This window comes from Alosa alosa, chromosome 8 (assembly GCF_017589495.1).
Source record: "Alosa alosa isolate M-15738 ecotype Scorff River chromosome 8, AALO_Geno_1.1, whole genome shotgun sequence".
NCBI classification, from domain to species: Eukaryota; Metazoa; Chordata; class Actinopteri; order Clupeiformes; family Clupeidae; genus Alosa; species Alosa alosa.
In genome coordinates, this window is record NC_063196.1 from 884,395 (window position 1) to 905,768 (window position 21,374).

General features: G+C 38.7%; 1 protein-coding gene across 1 annotated transcript in view; it reads right to left on the bottom strand.

The window, feature by feature from the left end:
* Window positions 1-7,441: 7,441 nt before the first annotated feature.
* The window catches only part of ptchd4 (patched domain containing 4), a 34,567-nt gene continuing 20,634 nt past the window's right edge, over window positions 7,442-21,374 (bottom strand). Inside the window, exon 3 of the mRNA XM_048251139.1 lies at window positions 7,442-9,902. Coding sequence (XP_048107096.1) covers window positions 8,245-9,902 — 1,658 coding nt within the window. The 3' untranslated portion in view covers window positions 7,442-8,244. The remainder of the gene's footprint in view (window positions 9,903-21,374) is intronic.

Below are 21,374 nucleotides of genomic sequence, written 5' to 3' on the forward strand. Positions count from 1 at the left end.
ATGCACAAGGACATTGGTGTAATTTTTGGTCTTGAATTTCCCCTGGGGATCAATAAAGTATCTATCTATCTATCTATCTATCTATCTATCTATCTATTTGGCCTCTTGCTGTGAGTGCTTGCTCATGCCATGGCAACGCCATTCCTGCTATAGCGCACTGCTAGGCCCCCGCATTGCTGCTTGCAGCTATATTTATTATTCCTCTGCCATTGAAGTCTATGGCAGCCCATAGAACCGTCTGGTGAAAAGTTGTGAAATTTGGCACACTAATTAGGCTGAGTCCCATGATTAATGTCACCCAGTTTCATGTCGGCAACTTAAGCGCTCTAGCGCCACCAACAGGCCAAAGTTGGACTTGCGTTCACGCACGTAACTTCTGACCTGTTGACCCGATTGTCAAAAATGAGGTATCATTGGAATCCTTGGATCAAGCCGAGTTCAACGCACCCTATGACGTCATTTTCCCCCATGATGGATTTTCCGCCATTTTGGATTTTAGCGAAAGTGAAACTAATTTTTCACAGGTCACAAATTTTGTCCGATCGACACCAAACTTGACATACATGATCTTCAGATCAAGCCTCACAAAAGTTGTGGTGTTTTGTCTCCGGAACTAAAACCAATCAAAGTCAATGGCAGCCCATAGGACCGTCTGGTAAAAAGTTATACAATTTGGCACACTGATTGGGGACAGCCCAATAATTAATTTCACCAAGTTTCATGCCGGCTCCTCCAATGCTCTAGCGCCACCAACAGGCCAAAGTTGGACGTGTGTTCACGGACGTAACTTTTGACTCGTTGACCCGAATGTCAAAATGAGGTATCATTGGAATCCTTGGGCCAAGCCGAGTTCAACATACCCTATGACGTCAATTTCTGACCTCTGTGTTTAAATCACACAAAGTGTGATCATATCTCAGTCAATCTTTTATTTTTATTCCATCCAGTTCATTCTAATGCGTGCGTGCAAGGGTGGGGCAGGCCCCCACATTGCTGCTTGCAGCTATATTTCTTTTTATTTTTACTTTTTAAGCACATTGAGTGACATTATCTTTGTATGATAATGTGCTATATAAATAAACTTGAACTTGAATTATTGAATGACAAGGGGTTACCATCGAAAACATAGCCTGAAAAAGCAACATTTACCCCAATAGTGTTTCAAATGACTAAATAAAAATACTGAGTTTTTTTTTTCTTTCTTTTTTTCTTTCAATCCTTTTCTATAATGTGTGTGTGTTCATTTTGTATGATTGCTTCAAACATGTATCTGTAGTCTCTGACTAATGCTGATCCATGTGTTGGTAAGGGATTGGGTGGGTGGGTGGGGGTTAAGGGAAAATTTTAGCATTATTGACAAATGCTGTGTATACTTAAAAAATAAATAAACATCATGTAAGCATTACAAAAAAAAATCCTGGAGAGGAGTTGCTGCTTACATCTCATGATAGTGTGCCTTCGTCTGTGTTCTATATGTGCCTTTCGCTATAGACCAAGTTTTTCTTGGTCAGTGGCATAATGATTTAGAGAGGGTGTAAGATAACAATTTTTGGATCATGCGACCACACCTTATGTAGATTTAATTATCACGCCCCTGGGCGCAAGGTTTAATAAAAGTGGAGCGCATGGCGAAAAAACCCTTACTTTACTGAGTGTAAGATAAGAATAAACCTTGTGTCATGCTTTGCGCAACTTGCGCTGGGTGCACAATAGGGCCCCAAGTGTGCGTGGGCTCCCAGCTCACTGCTCCAAGTGTGTGTGTATTAATGTGTGCACATTACACCCGGATTGGTAAAATGCAGAGAACAAATTTCCTCACAGGACAACCCCCTTCCCCTTAAGGGAATATCTGAACATTACATACAAATGAAAGCCACAAGCCTTTTTCTTTCAATCAGGATTTTTTATTTTACAAATCTACAGTAACAGCACAATAGTGCAAACAGAAATTCACAGTAAATACATAGCAATTGTTTATGTTTTGTGTACATAATTTCATTAAATCTGGTATTTGCATTATTATAGTGCTCTATTTTTTACGGGATTGATATTTTGGTTCAATTTTTCAGATTAATATTGTGATTAAGTGAAGAACTTAACCATCCACACAAACTACACCAGATTTAACAGGGTGTATGTCTAATAACTGATGGTTACCTATTATTGTATATCTCTAAAATGGTAGAATATATCCTCATTCATCATAATAGCTATTTCCTCTTCAGTGCACATCTTATTTTACATCACAACTTTGGCATTTCTTAGCTTTTAGAGGACCCTTTGTGGTTTCTTATGGTCAGCATGTTCCTTCTAAATGCATGTTCAATAACTGGCAAGTTCGAACATTTCAGATAAACCATTTATTTGTGTCTTAAATTGAAATGTTAGCTCAAACCTACTGGTGGCTACTGGATGAGATTAACCTGGAAAAAATATTCTGATATCAGAATTGATATAGAAGGGTTATGGTTGAAAGTCTGGAGATAAAAAATGCCACTGAGGTCATAACTATTTGAAATTGCATAATATTATTGCACAGCAACATGGAAGACTAGAAAAAGCAAACATAAGCATGCTGGTGTATGGTATGTCTATGACATGAATCCCTCCTCATTCAAAAAAGTTGTTCATTTGTTTCCCTTTTTACATACTGATTCCCTTTTCCATTGTGTTTCTGTTATTTTATCCGAATGACCTTGAATAGAATGTGATTCAAACTGAATGCATAATACAAAAAGATAAAGTCTTTTTTTAAACTATATTACTGTTTTATTTTGTAAGTTGCTTTGGACAAAAGTGTCTGCTTAATTCCATAACCATAACCGTAACCATAAAGTTAACAGAATCTGAAATCAAATTTCTTGATGACATTATAAATCTGTCTCTTATGTAGAATAAATATATCTGCAACTAAGCATTTTGTATTTTGCTGAATTCATAATTTCATTATGGGCATCAGATGTCATCAATATCTATAGGTTCATTTGTATGCTGATATGATATTATTCATGTAAACAGTGAAAATGCAGCATTGGATGAGCAAGAATTTAATTAAAATTGTCATGGGACGGTGTCATGAGTTTTTGAACTGCACTGCCAAATATTTCTACATGCTTTAAAGGTCAGGTTTCTCCACAGTGAGGCACCTCTTGAATTTTGCCCAACCAGTTTTCGCCCTGGAAGTATGGTCAGACTTTTGTGTTACTGTACTCCTGCCTCTCTTTAGAGTGACAGGTACTAACACACATGCTGAACTAACTGGTTCTCTTATGGTTCTAATTTTTATAAATTTGAGGATTCACCAACTCATTTTCACTTGCTTAACAGATTCTCTCTGATTTGGCCCAGTAAGAACAAATTTGTCCCACAAACAACCGGAATGAGGGAGAAGTGAAATCTGCTACAATGGAAACTTAAGTAGCTTCCCTTTTTATGAAATACACATATTGGGGGCCAATACGATACAGTATCTAATATATGCTGATATTATCTTTTGTGCATTTTGAAAAATATGTGTTGTATGAAAAATACGCAAATAAATATACATTTCTGTATGCATGTGTATCATATTAGTTGTCCAAAGTGTTTGTATTAGCATTGTCCATCGAATGTTATTGAATAGAGGGTATAGTGAAATTACTACATATATTTGAGCATGCCCTTAAATCAACCATATACATTTAAGGTGTCTATACATTTGATTATAACCACAATTGGCTCAGACTGTCACAGTATTGCAGGTTGCTCAAATTGAATAGTTTCTATTCAATTTGCTATTTACTGTAAAGTAAATTATATAATTATGTTTGGTATCTTTGTAGAAACAGCATTGCATGTAGTTTACATGAGGATGTAAATTTTAGGACTCATAGTAGAAATGCTGTGCGGAAAAAAAAATCCTCTTGTAAGAAGGCTCTGCAGCTTTACACACAAGGTTAATATCAATGTACACTTATACAGAGGGTGTACTGGGAGTCTGTATCACTCTTTTATTATGTTTTGTTAATCATGTTCTTGGTAACTATTTTTGGTCTTTATTGCCTTTTTAGTAAACATTTTCTACAAAAGTTTTTTTTTGCCTTAAAAATAAATACAAAATAAGAACAATTATTCTACGTACTATAATGCCATAACAAACAAAATTATACAAGTTATGCACAGACATCATATAAGCAACCCTGCAAAGTAAAACCAAAATCCTCACTTGATGCATACATACAATGTGTGCCATGCATAAACAGTCATTTTGGAAAATATCTGATCTTGCAGTTTATTTCTCAATGAAGTATACTTTCATGCTGTATACACAAATGACATCACAAATTGTGAGGATAAATTGAAGTGTCATCACGTAAATTGTGTCTCACAGATTTTGCTACAATGTCTATATAAAAAGGATGAGGTCTTCATATGAAAGGTGTTCTTTGCTCTTAAGATTATGATATTTGTCTGATTTATTTACAAATAAAATAGGAAGCTTTCACCTACTCTGACCATTAAGCCTGAAAAATCCTGAATTTTAATATTCTTGAAATATCTCTGGTGTTGTACCTCACTTTCTTTCATAAAATTCCACTGCTTGAAAATACTGCCCACAATCCTTTTTCTCATGCTATGACACCATAAACACAAGGTGAATTACAGTTTTGGATGACTTCTCGAGACAGCAATCACCAAAAATCCTCATTCAATAAGTGATCACTCTATTTCCCAATACATTAGTAGTTACTTTTCATCGTTTTTTTTTTCATTTCCTTTATCTGAACATGCAGTCATTGCAGAGTACCCTTTTGAACCTGACATATATCCATTTCTCAGCAGTCTGTTACAAGACTTTAATAGATGACTAGCTGAACCACTAGAATGAGAGCAGTAAACTCTTCATAATTTTAAATGATTATCTAATACAGTAAATGGTCTCAATTCTGACAGAGATTTAAAATGCCATTTGTTTTAACACCCAGACATAGAGCATCTTGCTTCACACATAACTATCAGCTATTTCTAAGAATCACTAAGAAGGAAATAAAAAGGAATTGGACCAACCAGAATTTAGATTTTTTTTTTTTTCAACCAATGGATAGATTGCGGATTTGTCATCTTCCAAATGTGTCAAATATGACAAATGAATTTAAGTAAGGTCAAGTTACACGCTCAAGTTTAGCTTTGTATTGTGTAATATGGTGTAACGATGAATGACACACTGATACTTTGATCTAACAAATCCTAAGTTTAGGGTAAGAGCTGTTACATACAAATAATGTATATTTTAATTATTTAACTACCATTAAATTACATTATTACACAGCAAAAACAGCGTTATTAATCTTATATTATGATAATTGCTTTTAGTAGAACTTATCAAGGCAAATTTGCTTTAAGGAAAAATCAGGCGATTTTTCACATACATCTCCATTTCACAAGGTCACAGAGTACTGTCGGTAAGAAAAAAACTGAAAACAATCGGTTTTACCTAGCTCTAGTTGCTGCAGCGAACACTGAGAGCTTCCAAGCAGCTACAGTGCTACACTCTGTGGGCATACCCCAGAGTATAGTGTTGTAGCTGCCTGGCAACTTTAGCTGTTGGCTGTAGCAACTCGAGCTAGGAAAAACGATTGTTTTCTTTTTTTCCGTATAGACAGTGTGGAAAAACAGTCGTATTTCTCCTTTAATGATTTAGCAGCCAAATGTGCTTGTTTTCTTGTTAAGATGTTAAAATTAGTCAAACTCTTATTAAATTAAGTCAAATGATTTTACGAGAAAGGTAAGTGTCCTTATACTGAAAGTAATACCAACTACATTTTTTTTTTTTATCTTAATGTAAGATTAATAACACTTGGTTAGACAAGCAGTTTTTGCAGTGTGCATTGTAATTACAATATAACAAGGGCTCTGTAAAACAAAATGGTACCCAATTCTTTGACATGAGGAGCAAATATGCATAAGATAAACATAATAAAACTGTAAGGACAAATATCATGCCAAATAGCTACAGCTCATATTTCACAGTAGAATTGATCCTTTACTGTATTACATCGTGTCCTACCTTTTAAGAACTTCAAGCTATAAATTAGGCAATTTTTATTTTCCATTGTACACACTGCTCCATAGTCAGTGTTTTGACATGTTACTAGTGCTATGCATGTTGCTCCTAAATTTGAGTTATACCAGCAGTTATGGGAAGGAATATGCTATACTCCTTAGATCTTAAGATAATACCTGCAAAGGTGATATCAAACACATGCAAGTACTATTTAAATACTAATACTCGGTTATGAGGAGCATGGGAAGCTACAACACAAAGCAGGTTCATTCGGATCCCTGTCAAATTATTCTTGGTGTTCTGGACCACTGAACTGGATTGTGTGTATGTGTGTAATTTCTATTCCTTTACTCATTTGTATCATATTATGAAAATTTTTAGTATGAAAATATTTGCTTCAGAATGTGTATTAAGTATTAACTCAGTTTGAAAAGGTACCTATCATAATTGATTCAATCACACTCCCTTCTTGACCTACATGTCTGCCAAAAATACTATATACCATGAAACTTTCTATTATGACCTGCACATTTGTTTGCCTTAATTTCACCCTTATTGAGGACCCTACAGTAGCAACACCAGATTTTATTTTGTAACAGAGTTTTAAAAAATCAAGCAAATGGTCAAAAGCAGAATTTAGTAGAGATATAAGCATTGTTTAACCGATTTCTCTGCTATTAACCAAACTATCACTTGCTACCAACTGCTGCAAGTCTACAAACAACTGCTGCAAATTCATATTTCAGCAATAATTAGTTGAGACACTCCTCCTTTTTTTGATAGTATCAAAACCAGATGATTCTGTAGACTGATGTAATGCAGAGGCAGTGTGGGACTATTCCCCTGCTAATGTGACTATGTATTAGAAAACTTAGCAACATACCAACACAAAATGTTTGACTAGCAATAATAGGGCCTACTGTTACAGACATATGTCAGCAGGTTGTTAGCCATAACGGCCAAATCTAGGAATTGTTGCACATGAGAGTCAATTAAGCCTTCATACAGGATGCTATTTATGCATGAATTCCTGCTAGTATCACCAATGCTAGGCAAGGCCACACTTTATTTCCCCTTTTGGCTTCAACCAAGCTGAACAATTACCTGAAATTATGTAATTACCTTGCTTGTTAAAGGAAAACGTGACCAATAGACCTCTGAAGTTTGCCTACAAAAAAGCTGCCATCTTTGAGATCTGGTATCTGGTGTTTTTAATACATGGGGAAAACATGGGGACATGGGGATTTTGAATCATCGTACCTGTTAAACTCTCGCAGGGACAAAAAAGTCTGAAATGCAGTATTTTTTCTTGAACAGACTTTTTTTTCTCTGCCTTTAAGTGGATACTGTAATGTCCAGTATGTGAAGGTGGCACACTTTGATTTTTACTACCCCAGTTGCATGGCAAGTTGCATCGCAAGTTAGCTCTGGGGTAGCAAAAATCAAAGTGTGCCGCCTTCACATACAGGTAATCACAGTACCCACTCGAAGACAGAGGACAAAAGTGTGTTGAGCAAAACGTTCGCATTTCCGATTTCTTCGGTCCCGTGAGAGTTTAACAAGTGTGATAATTCCAAATCACCACGTTATTTTCCCATAGAAAAAATCTCAAGTTACCAGATCTCCTTTTATATGGTCAAAGGTGGTAGCTCTCTTGTAGGTGAACTTCAGAAGTCTACAGTATGGTAGTGAAACCTTTCTTATAAGAGATTGGTTGATCGATTGAGTGTGTAACTGTATAGGACATTCAGCTATCAGAGTTACAATATTATTAGAGACTCGATCATTGTTGGAATTTTACAACACTTTCTTTACATACTACAACTGTCAACCCTTCAGGGTGAGGAGACACAATAACATTGGTTAATTTGATGCCTGCCTCACACACACAATTCGGAATAGTTGAGACCATTAAGTACTATACTAAATATTGCTTTTAAACAAGTTCCAAAAGGACAGCAGTACAGCACATTACATTCACTATGCAGAACAGGAACTAGATTGTTTCTAGATTATAGTCTGCTCTGGAGAATGTAGTGCACAATGGAAAACGTCTGTATTCAGGTCAGCATAGCTGTTTTTGCATGATGTGTGTCATCTTTCTTTTACAGACCAGTAAGCTCTAGCAACTATGGACTTATGGAGCTTTAGGCATCTTCTTGTACTGAATGTGGCCCCTGTCATTCATCTGTCCTAAACCTTCAGACGTTAGTCACATGGTCAGGGTTCTCCCTGACTTCGATGCATTCCATTTCTTCCCGTTCCCTCTCCCTTTCCCGTTCTCGCTCTTTTCGTTTTGCACGTTTCTTTTTCTTATGTCTTTTTTTTGATGGAGGAAAAAATGTCAAAAACACAGGTAAGATGACAAAACAATGCAGCACTGTACAACCAGCAGTCAGCAGAGAGCACTTGAACAGTGTATAGGTCAGATTTGAAGGCACAAACAGCAGGGGCAACATCCCAATTACAAAACAAGAGGCATTTTGCAAAATGGCTGCTCCATGCTCCTCTAGTGAGATCTTGATACACTGAGTCCTTGTATGCTCAGTGGCAAGTACAAAAGTGTAAAGATGGGGCGCACAGTGATCCATTGCAAAGTTGAGAGTGTAAATAAGGCACAGAATAGATATGCTGTCCATGTCTACATTCCATAAAGTCATCAGACCAAGCACTCCCAACTCGACAGAAGTGACGGTCAAAATCAACCAAAAATTGCCCAATGGATTGATGACCAGGAAGAAAGTGAGGATGAGGATGGTTAAAACACTAAAACCTGATGTCAAGATGGGAGAGATGACAGAGGAGCTGTAGCGGTCCATAAACACAAATGTAGGATTGAACACAATGAACTTGATGCTGTTGATAAGAGAGAGTGGGCGCAGTCTCTCCAGAAGTTCCACAACTTCCTCCCGCGTCTTTTCTGTTGTCCGTGCCACCAGATACATTCTGGAGGCAATTATATCATACTCATCCCCATTTTTAGAAAAAATGATATCATCAGTGAAATGCTTATATTCTGGACTCCTAAGAAAAGAACTTTTAAGGATGTTGATGAAATCACTTTTGGTTGATGCACTCACATTCACCACCCTCAAATAATGAAAGTAATTGTCAATCCATGAAATCTTATTGAAACCATGGCCCAGAGTTTTGAGGTGCTCTTGAACAGTAGTGTTCCAGTATTCTATGGGCTCATAAATGTAGAATCCTATCACTGGGCTGTAATTGCTGAAATACTTCTGCTGTGTAAGAGCATATGAAACACTTGGTGAATTACTGGCTAAAAGGTTTACAATGTTAGATCCATCACTGATTTGTAAGCATCCCATAAACGAAAAAGATGCATAAATTAGGTAGAGGATGACTACAAATGGTTTTACATAGGTATTAGTTATCCACTCTGTATAGTGCTCTCGCAGAAAGTGCTGAATGAAATGGTTCTGATAGGGTACACTGTCATGGTGTGTGGAGAGGTCGTGTCCATCACTCATCATGGTCTTGAACCACGCTGGCTGTCGGTCTAAGTACTCTACTGATGGTATCTTGCAGCAGAACACGCTGTGGTATCGGTTCTGCTCCAACTGTCCTGCGAACACTAAGCAAGACCCATAAAAGGAGAACACGTAGAAGTAGTTCACCAAAATGGCTACACACATACTCTGGCAGAAAATCTTCACAGACTCAATATTGGTAAAAGGACTGGCACCCATTCCAAATGTGATAATATAGAGAGAACTTGTCATGGTATAGCACACCATAACATCAGCAAAGGCATCAGCAACTCTCTCCTTGAATGGCAGATTCTCTCTAGTTCTTCTCCAGCCAGCCAGGAGTTCAAATACCCCCTTTGTTCCATGCCCTGAAAAAAGCAAAAAGACAAATCTTAGCCAGGAGTAAATAACTTTTACGGCATGATGGGTCCAATAATCCAAATGTATGTAGATGTACCTCATAGCGGTACAAAATATGACCGTACTGTGTGTATGTGTGTATGTACACATAAATTCATTTTTTGTATGGCCCATGGACGGAATTTCACGAAACTCGTCATGCATTCAGAGGGTGTCATAATGATCCTATATGTCAAATTGCGTGCAGTTCTGAACATGTCAGTCAAAGATACCTGCAATTAAAACGCCTCATTTTTGCTTTTTATTTTTAACTAGGTGGTGTTATACCGCCAATGAGTGGTTATGGGTTGGGTTGAGATGGCCCTTTGAGACCAACAACCAGCATACAGAGATCAACTTTCCATGCCTGGAATAGACTCTAATGTCCATGATATTCCAGAAATTCCATGACCCGTGGAAACCCTGGGATCTTTTCGCCTGTACCATGTTTTAGTTTCTCCACATCAGTATAGCCTATCAACATTATAGCTTCACGTTCAGCAATACAGGCTGTAGTAACATATGTGATGGACACACTTGTGAGGATTTCTCCCATTTTCTATTTTGGATTTATTTTGTGTTTGGCACTTTGGTGAACAGTTGAAGCAGCATTAAAGTTTCTCTCAACCATTTCAGTTTCTTATTCAATCAATTCCTCTGAATGGAAAATTCCACTGCACTATGTAGAGTTAACATTTGATCTGTAACCTAGTAGTAGCCTCTTTGGTTTGTTGCAGTAGCCTGTTATGTAAGGGATAACGGCCGCCGAGGTGTCCTGTTATACGGAATTAATGGACAAGGGCGAGGGGCAAAGAACTCCCCGATGCGAAGCGGATAACTGGACACACCTCGAAGCCGTTATCCCGCTTATCACCCGGTTGCCACTGTAAAGCAAAGGAAACACGCAGTTCCGTTTAAAAGAAGCTCACTAGTTCAGCTTGTTGTACAACTTTCGTTGGCCCTATAACAGCGATAGCATGGACAGTTACTTGTTTACAGTTGATTCCATTTTCGCGAAGCCTGCCTCCAGGCTCAACCGGCTCAACACTAAAACAGGTAGGTAGGGATGAGCTATATATATCGTCTACGATAATTTCTTAGTTGTAGTTTTAACGATGTGTGAGCTGACATTATTGAGTAGTGTTTGTTTTATTTAACAGTTGCCGGTTCAAGACGAGGAAACTGCCAGCTCTGCGTTCAGGACGTCATACTCTTTTCATCCCTAACACAGTGGGGGAAAACAAACAAACAAACAAACTGTGCCGCGCTGTTCTTTTCTGCAAACATTAACATAGCCTACTGCTATTAACTTCAATCCAACAGAGGGCGCAGTCTATATAACTAGAAACCAATTCCAAAGAATTACCAGTGCATGAAAATGCAAAATTGTGATGTGAAATATCATGTATAGTTAAAAGTATAGTATAAGTATACTCTCGCATTTATCACAATCCGTGAATTAGTGAAACACACTCAGCACACAGTGAACACACAGTGAGGTGAAGCACACACTAATCCCGGCGCAGTGAGCTGCCTGCAACAACAGCGGCGCTCAGGGAGCAGTGAGGGGTTAGGTGCCTTGCTCAAGGGCACTTCAGCCGTGCCTACTGGTCGGGGTTCGAACCAGCAACCCTCCGAAGCGCTAACCAGTAGGCCACGGCTGCCCCAAAACAAATAGTGCAGAGATGGATACTAAGCAGAGGCGATTTCTTTAAGACTGCAAGGGAAGCTCAGCTTCCCCTAAAATGTCAAAAAGTTAATGGTCAAATATGTAATATTGTGTTAACATTTTATTGACTAAAAATGTGTTAGAACACATTAATGATGAGTTCGTTCAGAATCAGTTACATATAGTAGGAGCTATAGTAGTAGGTTGATTTCCTTCTCATACACGTAGCGTCACAGTGCATTTCCCTATGGCATTTCCCTGTTGAAGCCCAGCGTCCATGGACTTCAATGGGGCTGCTTTGAACAGTTTTTTTCAGTGCTTCAAAACTAGACGGTCATTGGATAAATGCTACGAGTATGTCCTGCCCACAGACGCTAAGCGTTTCTGGGGGTGAATGGAGGAGTGGGCTGGCCTCGGCTGAACTGGACTCCGGGCTTTTGCGTGATGATTGGAGGGTCTGTTTCCTTTTGATTGACAGCGATTTTGTACTATAAAAAGTCGCCAAAGCCATTTAATCTCAGTCCCATTGCGGATTTTGCAAGTGTAATCTGAAGACAAACTTCTACAAATGTCTTGGTTTTTGTTTGACGAAATTGCTTGCCAATTTTCATCGTACATTTCATACACTTATACACATTTCTTGTTTCGATTTAACCTATTTCCCACATTTCCTCCTTTGAGTTTAATGCTGACAAAGTTAGCTGGCTGACTGGAAGTGTTGTGACAAAAAAAATGTAGGCCTACTGCTGCCCATACAGAAAAATCAAGGGAAAATATAATCACAGCATGCAGCTGGATTCAGCTTATATTTCAATAGATGGCTACAATATATTTATTAAATAGTAGGCTACAATGATGCATGCAAGTATATGTGGAACCCAACATAGGCTATATTTGGATATCTTGTATGCAGAAAATATAAGAAAGTGGCCAATATTGAATATTTACTCATATTTTGAAATATGGGGCATGCAATGACAAAATGAATCCAGTTCGACAAAATAAAGAGATACTGGCCAAAATGTGAAAGCTATCCTAGTCTCAGCAAAAAAAAAAGTTTTGAGAAAATCAGCTTTAAAGTTTGTAAAGTGTAAATGAGCGTACTATGTATATTTCCTCTCAACCAATCACAACAATATACATCCTGATAAAGTTCTCTTGGCCTTTGGAATTAAAATTGCCCCAGTGCTGTTGCTGTCAATCTCTGTTGTCCATTCTCCAAAGAAATCCGTAGCCAAAGATTGAATTGCTTCAGAATCTCTATTGTTTAATCCGTAAAGATCTGAACTACACAGCACAGCTTGTAGTTAATCGCAAATCTCCGTGAGGAATCTGGTCAGCAACAACTGTATGTTTAGGTCGCTGTTTCTCCTAAATCTCTTGGCTAAAATAGACATTTTCTCCAGACTAATTATGAGTGGATAGCCTATTTATGATCACTTCTTTAAGAGGCCAAAAGCCAAAACACAGTTATCAGACCAAAGAAAACTGAAACTTTCTTCTGAACAAGGAAGAAAAACATTGAAAAAGAAAAACTTTAATGCGCAGCCTACACATTTAGCTTTCAAAGTCATATTTCTAGGTCATATGAAACTTCTAATCAACACTAACCACAGCGGGGGGCGCTAGTGAGCACCTAATGGAGTAGACACGTTTTTCCTGAGCTCCTCTCCATGTCATAGAATAATTCGGTATTTAATTTAAAATTCACCAATTTACCCGACCTCTTGTTAATTTAACCTAAGACTAAAATCGAGGAGATGCGAAAAGCGAAGACGTGGAAGACGTGAGCGTGGAAAACAGCAGGATAAAAGCACCGCTGGGGTTATCGCTAGCACCAGAACGTGCCATGGCAGATCTTGAGACTAGCAAGGACACTAATGCAGAGTCGAGCAGCATTCTTCTGGCAATAGAAAGTTTGAACAAGACAATGACTGATCGATTTGACACATTAGAGGCAACGTTAGCATCCACTCAAGCATCTTTGGTGAGTCTAGGAAACCGTATGGCAGAAATTGAAGAAGCTAACTCCAGCTACGACCACCGCCTCTCACAAGTTAAACAAGTCTGCGTGAAAATGCGGGCGGAAAACCAAGCACTCTGTTCAAAAGTAATTGACCTGAATGCTCGCTCTAGGCGTCAGAATATAAAAATTGTTGGCCTGCCCGAAAAGATCGAGAAAAGAAGCCCTGTTGAATTTCTGGAGAAGTTTATTCCTGAACTGCTAGGTGCTAGCAATTTTTCCAGCCCTGTTGTTGTGGATCGAGCACACCGTCTAGGGAAACAATCTTCAGAGGAAAATGCACGACCGTGTGTGATGATAGCCCGGATTCATCACTTCCAAATCAAGGAGAAAATACTACAGCTTTCTCGTCAACAATTCCCCGACATACAACGAGGCGGCGATCCATTTCTTCCCCGATTTGCCAGTGGAGGTGATTAAACAGCGCCAGGCTTTTGAAGATGTCCGAAAGAGGTTCAAGGAGGCAGGTGCAAGGGTCGGTTTCATCTACCCAGCTCGACTCCGGGTCACCTTGGGGAACTCGGAGCAGGTATTTTCTTCACTACAAGAAGCCGAGGTGTTTGCAGGGACTTTGTCTTGAACATTGCATGCGCTTGGGATGGCGTATATTATCTGATATGTGACTTTGTCCCGACCTGCGTAATGGCAGGAAACATTCTCATGACCGTGGTTTAAATTTACTTGTGTGTTTTTTGCATAATTGGAGAGAGAGCATAGGGCTCTTTTTGTTAGCTTAGCTAAACTAGTCTTTCCTATGGTCCGGCAGCCTCTATGCCTGTTTGAGGGGAGCGTGTTCTCACTTTGTTTGGGAAAGTGGGACGGGGGGAGGGAGGGTAAGTTCTTAGTTGTGTGTTTTTTATTTTGTTTTCCTCTGTGCTGTTATCAGTGTTGTTTAAGGGCGTCACATTTTTGCATCACTGTACTTACAGTAGATATGCATCCTAGTCTTTCTTCAAGAGGTGGTGGCATTACTTTTACTAATTGAAATGTCCATGGATTGGGACATGCCATTAAGAGGGCAAAAGTCTTCTCTCATTTGAAGTCCTTAGCTGCAGACATTATATTCCTACAGGAAACGCATATTAAGCCCACAAGAGCAAAGTTGCTTAGGTGCAGCTGGGTCAATCAAATTTTCCAGTCCACATTCTCCAGTAAAGCTAGAGGAGTGGATATTATGATTAGCAAGACTATTCCATTTAGGCATATTTCCACTGTGTGTGATCCTAATGGCAGATATATCCTGGTGACAGGCTACATTTACTCATATCATGTCACACTTTTAAACATATATGGTCCCAATTTTGATGACCCAAATTTTTTCAGTAAGGTCTTTAATTTACTGCCCACTCTATCAGACACACATGTGATTATAGGTGGTGACTTGAATTGTCTGCTTGACAGTTTTTTGGATAGATCAGCTCAAAACAAACCAGTTGCCCTCTGGTGCCTCCACAACCTTGAATAATTTATCTTCTACTGTCTTTATTGTACAGTGGAGTTTAGTTATGTTTATACTTATACTTATGTTTACCATTTCTGCTGTAAGTGCATGTTGTGTGTGATGTCTGTATGCTACTGAGACCCTTGAATTTCCCCTTGGGGATCAATAAAGTATCTATCTATCTATCTATCTATCTATCTATCTAATTTAATGCTATCCACACGTCTAGTTGACATATGGAGGCTTCAGCACCCCACACATAGGGATTATTCTTTTTTTCTCACAGAGACACACATCTTTCTCTAGAATCGATTATTTTTTGCTTGACTCCAATTTGATATCAAATGTAATCTCCACCACATATCATAATATTTTAATTTCTGATCACTCTCCTATATCATTGGTACTTGAACTCAACCATAAGAAACAGCAATATAGTTGGCGGTTCCATCCCTCACTTCTCTCCGACTCCTCGTTTACTCAGTTCATTTCTTCTAGGATCTCAGATTTTTTGGAAACAAACGATAACCTAGAGGTTACAGACTCCAACTTATGGGAAGCTTTTAAGGCTGTGACTAGAGGGCACATCATCTCTTTTGAAAGCTCAATGAAAAAAGAAAAGAAAAAACGAGTTTTAGAAATTGAAAAAGATCTAACGCAACTAGAAACTGCCTATAAATCTTCTGCTAACTCCACCACCTTACAGAATTTTCTTAAAAAGTATGAAGTATTTATAGGAAGCTTCTCCAACACACATCCCCAATATACTTACAGCACACTGTCCCTCCCCCAATACACAGCACATTGTCTCATGAGGAAGCTTCTCCAACACACATATTGCACACTGCCCTCTCCCCACATACACAGCACACTATCCCATCTCCCCTGTCATCCCCCCAACACACACACCAAGACCCCTGGCAGTTGGGTTAGCCCCTTGAGCCGTGGATCTGCCCAAGGTTTCTTCCCCCACTTTGCACAAATAGGCTGACACCAGACATAATTTCACTGCATTTCTTACTTCCAGTAACTATATGCATGTGACAATAAACTTCCTTGTATCCTTGTATCCTTGTATGAATATAATGACATTTTGTCTGCTCAGGTACAGGAGCAACTGTTTAGACTGAAACAAAAACAATTTGAACTAGGGGACAAGCCCCAGAAGCTATTGGCTTGACAGCTGACAGCTATACATAAAATCAAATAAAAATCTGAGGACATTATCACTGATCCCAGCAATATAAACAAGTGCTTCAGGGAATATTATCAACAATTATATACATCTAAAGCTGGGGGGGGATGCTTCTGCGTGGCTGGAGAATCTGAATCTCCCTAAATTGAGTGACACAGCGTGTGAAGCACTTAATGCTGACATCACCACTCAAGAGATTCTAGATGCTATAAAGTCCTTTCCTAATGGCAAGAGTGCTGGACCAGATGGTTTTGGAATAGAGCTATATAAGAAATTCCCCGAACAGTTGACTCCTCTCTTGCACAGGATGATTACTCATTTGAAACTCAGAAGTTTCCAAGCTCCTTATATGAAGCCAACATCTCACTAATTTCAAAAAAGGGGAGAGATGAGACTGAGCCCTCATCTTACCGTCTGATTGCATTGCTGAACTCTGATATGAACATTTTCACAAAATTGATGGCAAATAGGTTAAACAAATATATTGCCTCCATTATCCATGCTGACCAAACTGGTTTCATTCCTGGAAGGTTTTCCTTTTTTAATGTTAGAAGACTAATGAACATAATGTACCATGACTATAAGAAGGATCAGAAGGTGTCTGTCCTCTGTTTAGATGCAGAGAAAGTTTTTGATCAGATTGAGTGGGCATACATGTGGAGGGTGTTGGAGGACTTTGGATTTGGTAGCCGTTTTATTTCATGGATTAAAATTCTAAATGCCCATCCTTCTTCTTCCATTCTAACAAATCAAGAGAGGTCAGCTCTATTTCCATTACATTGTGGTACGCACCAGGGCTGCCCCCTCAGCCCTCTCCTGTTTGCGATTGGTATTGAACCTCTTGCTATTGGTATCAGGCAACACAGCTCTCTCAAACCTATTTGTTTAGGTGATGCGGACCACCATCTATCTTTATATGCAGATGATGTTGCAATCTTTATGTCACAGCCTAAGCAGTCTATCCCCATTCTGTTAGACCTTATTAAGTCATTTGGTGAGGTTTCTGGGTACACAATTAACTGACAAAAAAGTGAATTTTTGCCTCTTGGGGACAAACATAAAGCGGAATTTCAGCATAAAGTTGAAGTATCTTGGAGTAACTCTACCAAAAGATCCTAAACTCATATTTAAACTGAATTTTCATGAAAAGGTGGGAAGATTAAAAGGAGATATGTGTGGGCATATCGGACTTGTAACCGGAGGGTTGCCGGTTCGAACCCCGACCAGTAGGCCACGGCTGAAGTGCCCTTGAGCAAGGCACCTAACTCCCCACTGCTCCCTGAGCGCCGCTGTTCACAGGCAGCTCACTGCGCCGGGATTAGTGTGTGCTTCACCTCACTGTGTGTGCAGTGTGTTTCACTAATTCACGGATTGGGTTAAATGCAGAGACCAAATTTCCCTCACGGGATCAAAAGAGTATATATACTTATACTTAGATATTGGCAAGTGACGCACGCTCCCGCTTTCTATGGTGGGTCGTATAAATGCTATCAAGATGGTCTCACTGGCAAAATTCTTACATCTCTTTCAAAACCTTCCTATTTTCCTAACTAAATCATTTTTTAAACTATTAGACTCAATAGTCATGCCTTTTGTCTGGGTTTTTAAAGCTCATAGAATATCAAAAGCTCATTTACAAAAATCCAGAGAGAAGGAATGATTTGGGTTACCATGCTTTCAGCATTACTATTGGGCAGCAAATCTTAGAGCTCTTGCCTATTGTCGTGAAGGCTACAGTCTGGAAATTTCAACAACCACCCCTGCGTGGGTGGCCATTAAAAAGAAAGATGTTAAAGGCAGTTCACTTCCAGCTCTACTTTTCTCAACACCTGTACTGTCTGTAAAGACTAAAGTAAATAACCGAAAAGTTCTTAATTGTTTGAAAATATGGCAGCAAATTAAGAGGTGCTGCAAGTTGCCTAGCACATCTATGCTCCAGTGTGTCATAACCATGCATTTCCCCCCTCACTCTCAGGTGCAACTTTTTGTAGTTGGAGGCTAAAAGGCATAGTAGTTTTGAAAGATCTGTACATTGACAAACATTTTGCCTCATTTACTCAGCTAAAAGACAAGTTTTCCTTTCCGTCAACACACTTCTTTAGATATCTTCAAGTTAGGAACTATGTCCGCCAAAACCTGCCTAACTTTGAATCCCTCCCTGAGGAAAACAGGGTTTATAGTCTTGACCCTCCAGATTCAAAACACTTGATCTCAGATTTTGTCAAGATATTTTCTGAACAGGTGAACTATGCCACCCACTCTTTGAGGAAAGCTTGGGAAGAGGAACTGGGTCTCCAGATTAATGATATTGTTTGGGAGGAGAGTCTAGGTAGAATCCAATACTGTTCTATTAATGCCAGACATCACTTAATCCAGTTTAAGGTCATGCACAGACTTCATTATTCAAAAACTAAATTACATAGAATATACCCTACTGTTTCCCCTTTGTGTGATCGATGTAAGTCAGCTGATGGCTCCTTAACCCACCTCTGCTGGACATGTCCAAAATTGTATGACTTCTGGTGTGGAGTATTCCATTGGTTTTCTGAAATGTATGGTTGTGTGCTCAAGCCCGAGCCAGAGGTGGCACTGTTTGGCTACTCCCTGTCTCTATTAATAATAAAATAATAATACGTTTATTTTATATAGCTATTGACTCACAGTCCCCTTGTACAGCACACCATTATGTATGGAATGTTAATTGCAAAGAGACCGATTTTAAGGCTTTGGAAGTCAGAAGCAGTGCCACTCTTCAAGACGTGGCTAACAGATCTTGCCTCTGTATTACACATGGAGAAAATCCGATATGCCATGACGGACAGTCTTAAAAAATTCTACAAGATTTGGCAGCCATTCTTGGACCATCTTGCTCAATTTGATGGAGATCTTGAACAATTTTGAGACTCACAATACGCCATTCACCTCTTCTTTGATAAATTCTGTTTTGATTAGGGCTGTCAAAATAACTGATTAATTTCGATTAATTAATTTGAGAAAAAATAACTGATTAAAAAAAATAGTGCAGATTAATCGATTCCGTATGACCATTGACCCCGAGCCGTTCTAGTCAGTAACCATTAGACTGTAAAATGAAGGAGAGAGAAGAAAATGTGCTGCCTACAGTAGATCATTGATTGGAACATTTACTTTTAAAAAATGGCCTGATTGTGTTGATAAAAATAAAGTATTGATTAAAGTCCTCTGCATTGTCTGCAGCAAGGAATTTGCATATCACCGGAGTTCGTCAACTCTAAAGTCGCACATCAATGCAAAGAAATAGTGTTGACATTGAGGGAAGTGTTAATTTATTTTCATTGTGTCCCCTAGGTTATATCTGTGGCCTGAAATGCCTTGAATGTATGTGAAAAAAAACTTCTTCCCGAAGTACTTTTGAATTTATTTCCTCAGCATATTAGGTCATATCATAGATTATTATGGCCATTATTTGAACAGTGAAAATAATAAGAGTTTTTGAACTTTAATGTCACAAATACTTATTATTCAATGATGTATTTGAATTTAAATATTTAAAATACTTTCACAGCAAAAACTATATATGCGATTAATTTAGATTAATTAATCACAGAGTATGTAATTAATTCCATTAAAAAAAATTATCGATTGACAGCCCTAGTTTTGATTTAAAGTACCAGTGATGCAACAGTACATGTCATTATCTTGAGTAATACGCTCTGTACTTCTTTGTTTATTTGTTTTTTCTTCTCTTTTCTTTTCTATCCATATAGACATGTGTTACTCCTAATTTATGTTCCATTGTACTAAACTACTTGGAAAACACTTAATAAACATATTGATAAAAAATGTTTTATCAATGTCTGTCCCAACCACTGCCACATTTAGTTTAATCTTAACTTAATAAAAAGGAGATATCAATTATCATCAACAATGACAAGCCAGCTGGAACCTGCCATTCGTTTTCTCTCCCTCTTGTCCGTGCTCAGACGCGTTCTCAATTAAATGGAGTAGCATAGGGCCTACGTTCAAGTTGGATCTTTATAGAGAGGACCCAAAAAGTATCATCTTTATGTAACATGCTGTTGGTGCATGTTGACATTGTATACTTTCTCTAACAAGAGTGAAAAACAGTTTGCAGTAGGCTACAGCTACTATTTATTGGATAAATGTTGTTTTAAATACTGAACATTTTCGCCTATACACTGTAAGCTCCTCACGTTCCATCTTCGGCTAACTCCATAGACAATAAAATAAACGATCTTGCTACTTCAGGTTTTGTGGCCTCTGTTACATGACATCAGCCCACAAAGGAAATAGGTCAATACAATGCGTTTTGCGTTAATATTTCGTAACGCGTTATGTTTTGTGTTATGTACTTTCTACTTTACTAACTGGCTAACTCCTTCCTCTTTCAGTCTATGCTCCCTGCTCTGGCTCCGTTCGTTCTTCTAAATCCTTGTGTTTTCTGGTAGACACTCGTTCGCTTCCATGATCTCTCTCGCTAGTTTCACCGCAAACTGCGCGCAGCCAATGGGCGTATGTAACGTCATCACGTAGCATTATGACACAGTGGTCATGGAAAATGTAGGAAGTACTGCCAGGGGGATATACGACCGAGAACAGAGCCTAATGTATCATGCATGTAATGCCTCATGCATCACCGGCCAAACTGGCTAGTAAAATTTATTAACACCCGCCAAAATTAATTTGAACCTGCATTTGGCGGGTGTTAATTTAGAACCCTGCAGACAATGTAACCTAAAAACAATGGCTATAATATATTATGGGTAGACCTATATAGCCTAGGCATATCCACTCGGACAGAGCTTTTCACAGCCGACCGTCTCATGTCATGTCCTGCAACATTGAGGCTACATAAACGAAGTTTATTTGCTAGTTTTTTTCTAACTTGTGTGCTCAATTTCCAGTGCATTTGCTTTGCTTGTAAATGAAGTTGTAGGCCTACTTTCCTTGTCCAATGTGATTGTTGAATGATGCTGGCCAGAAATGAATATCCGTGTCATGTCATACCTCTCGTCTCGTTGCTACTCTGGCAGTCTCACCAAAAGATACAGCAGCTGGCAGGACGTCATTGCGTTAACTGAGCGGTTAGATATATGGAACATCTACTTCCGTG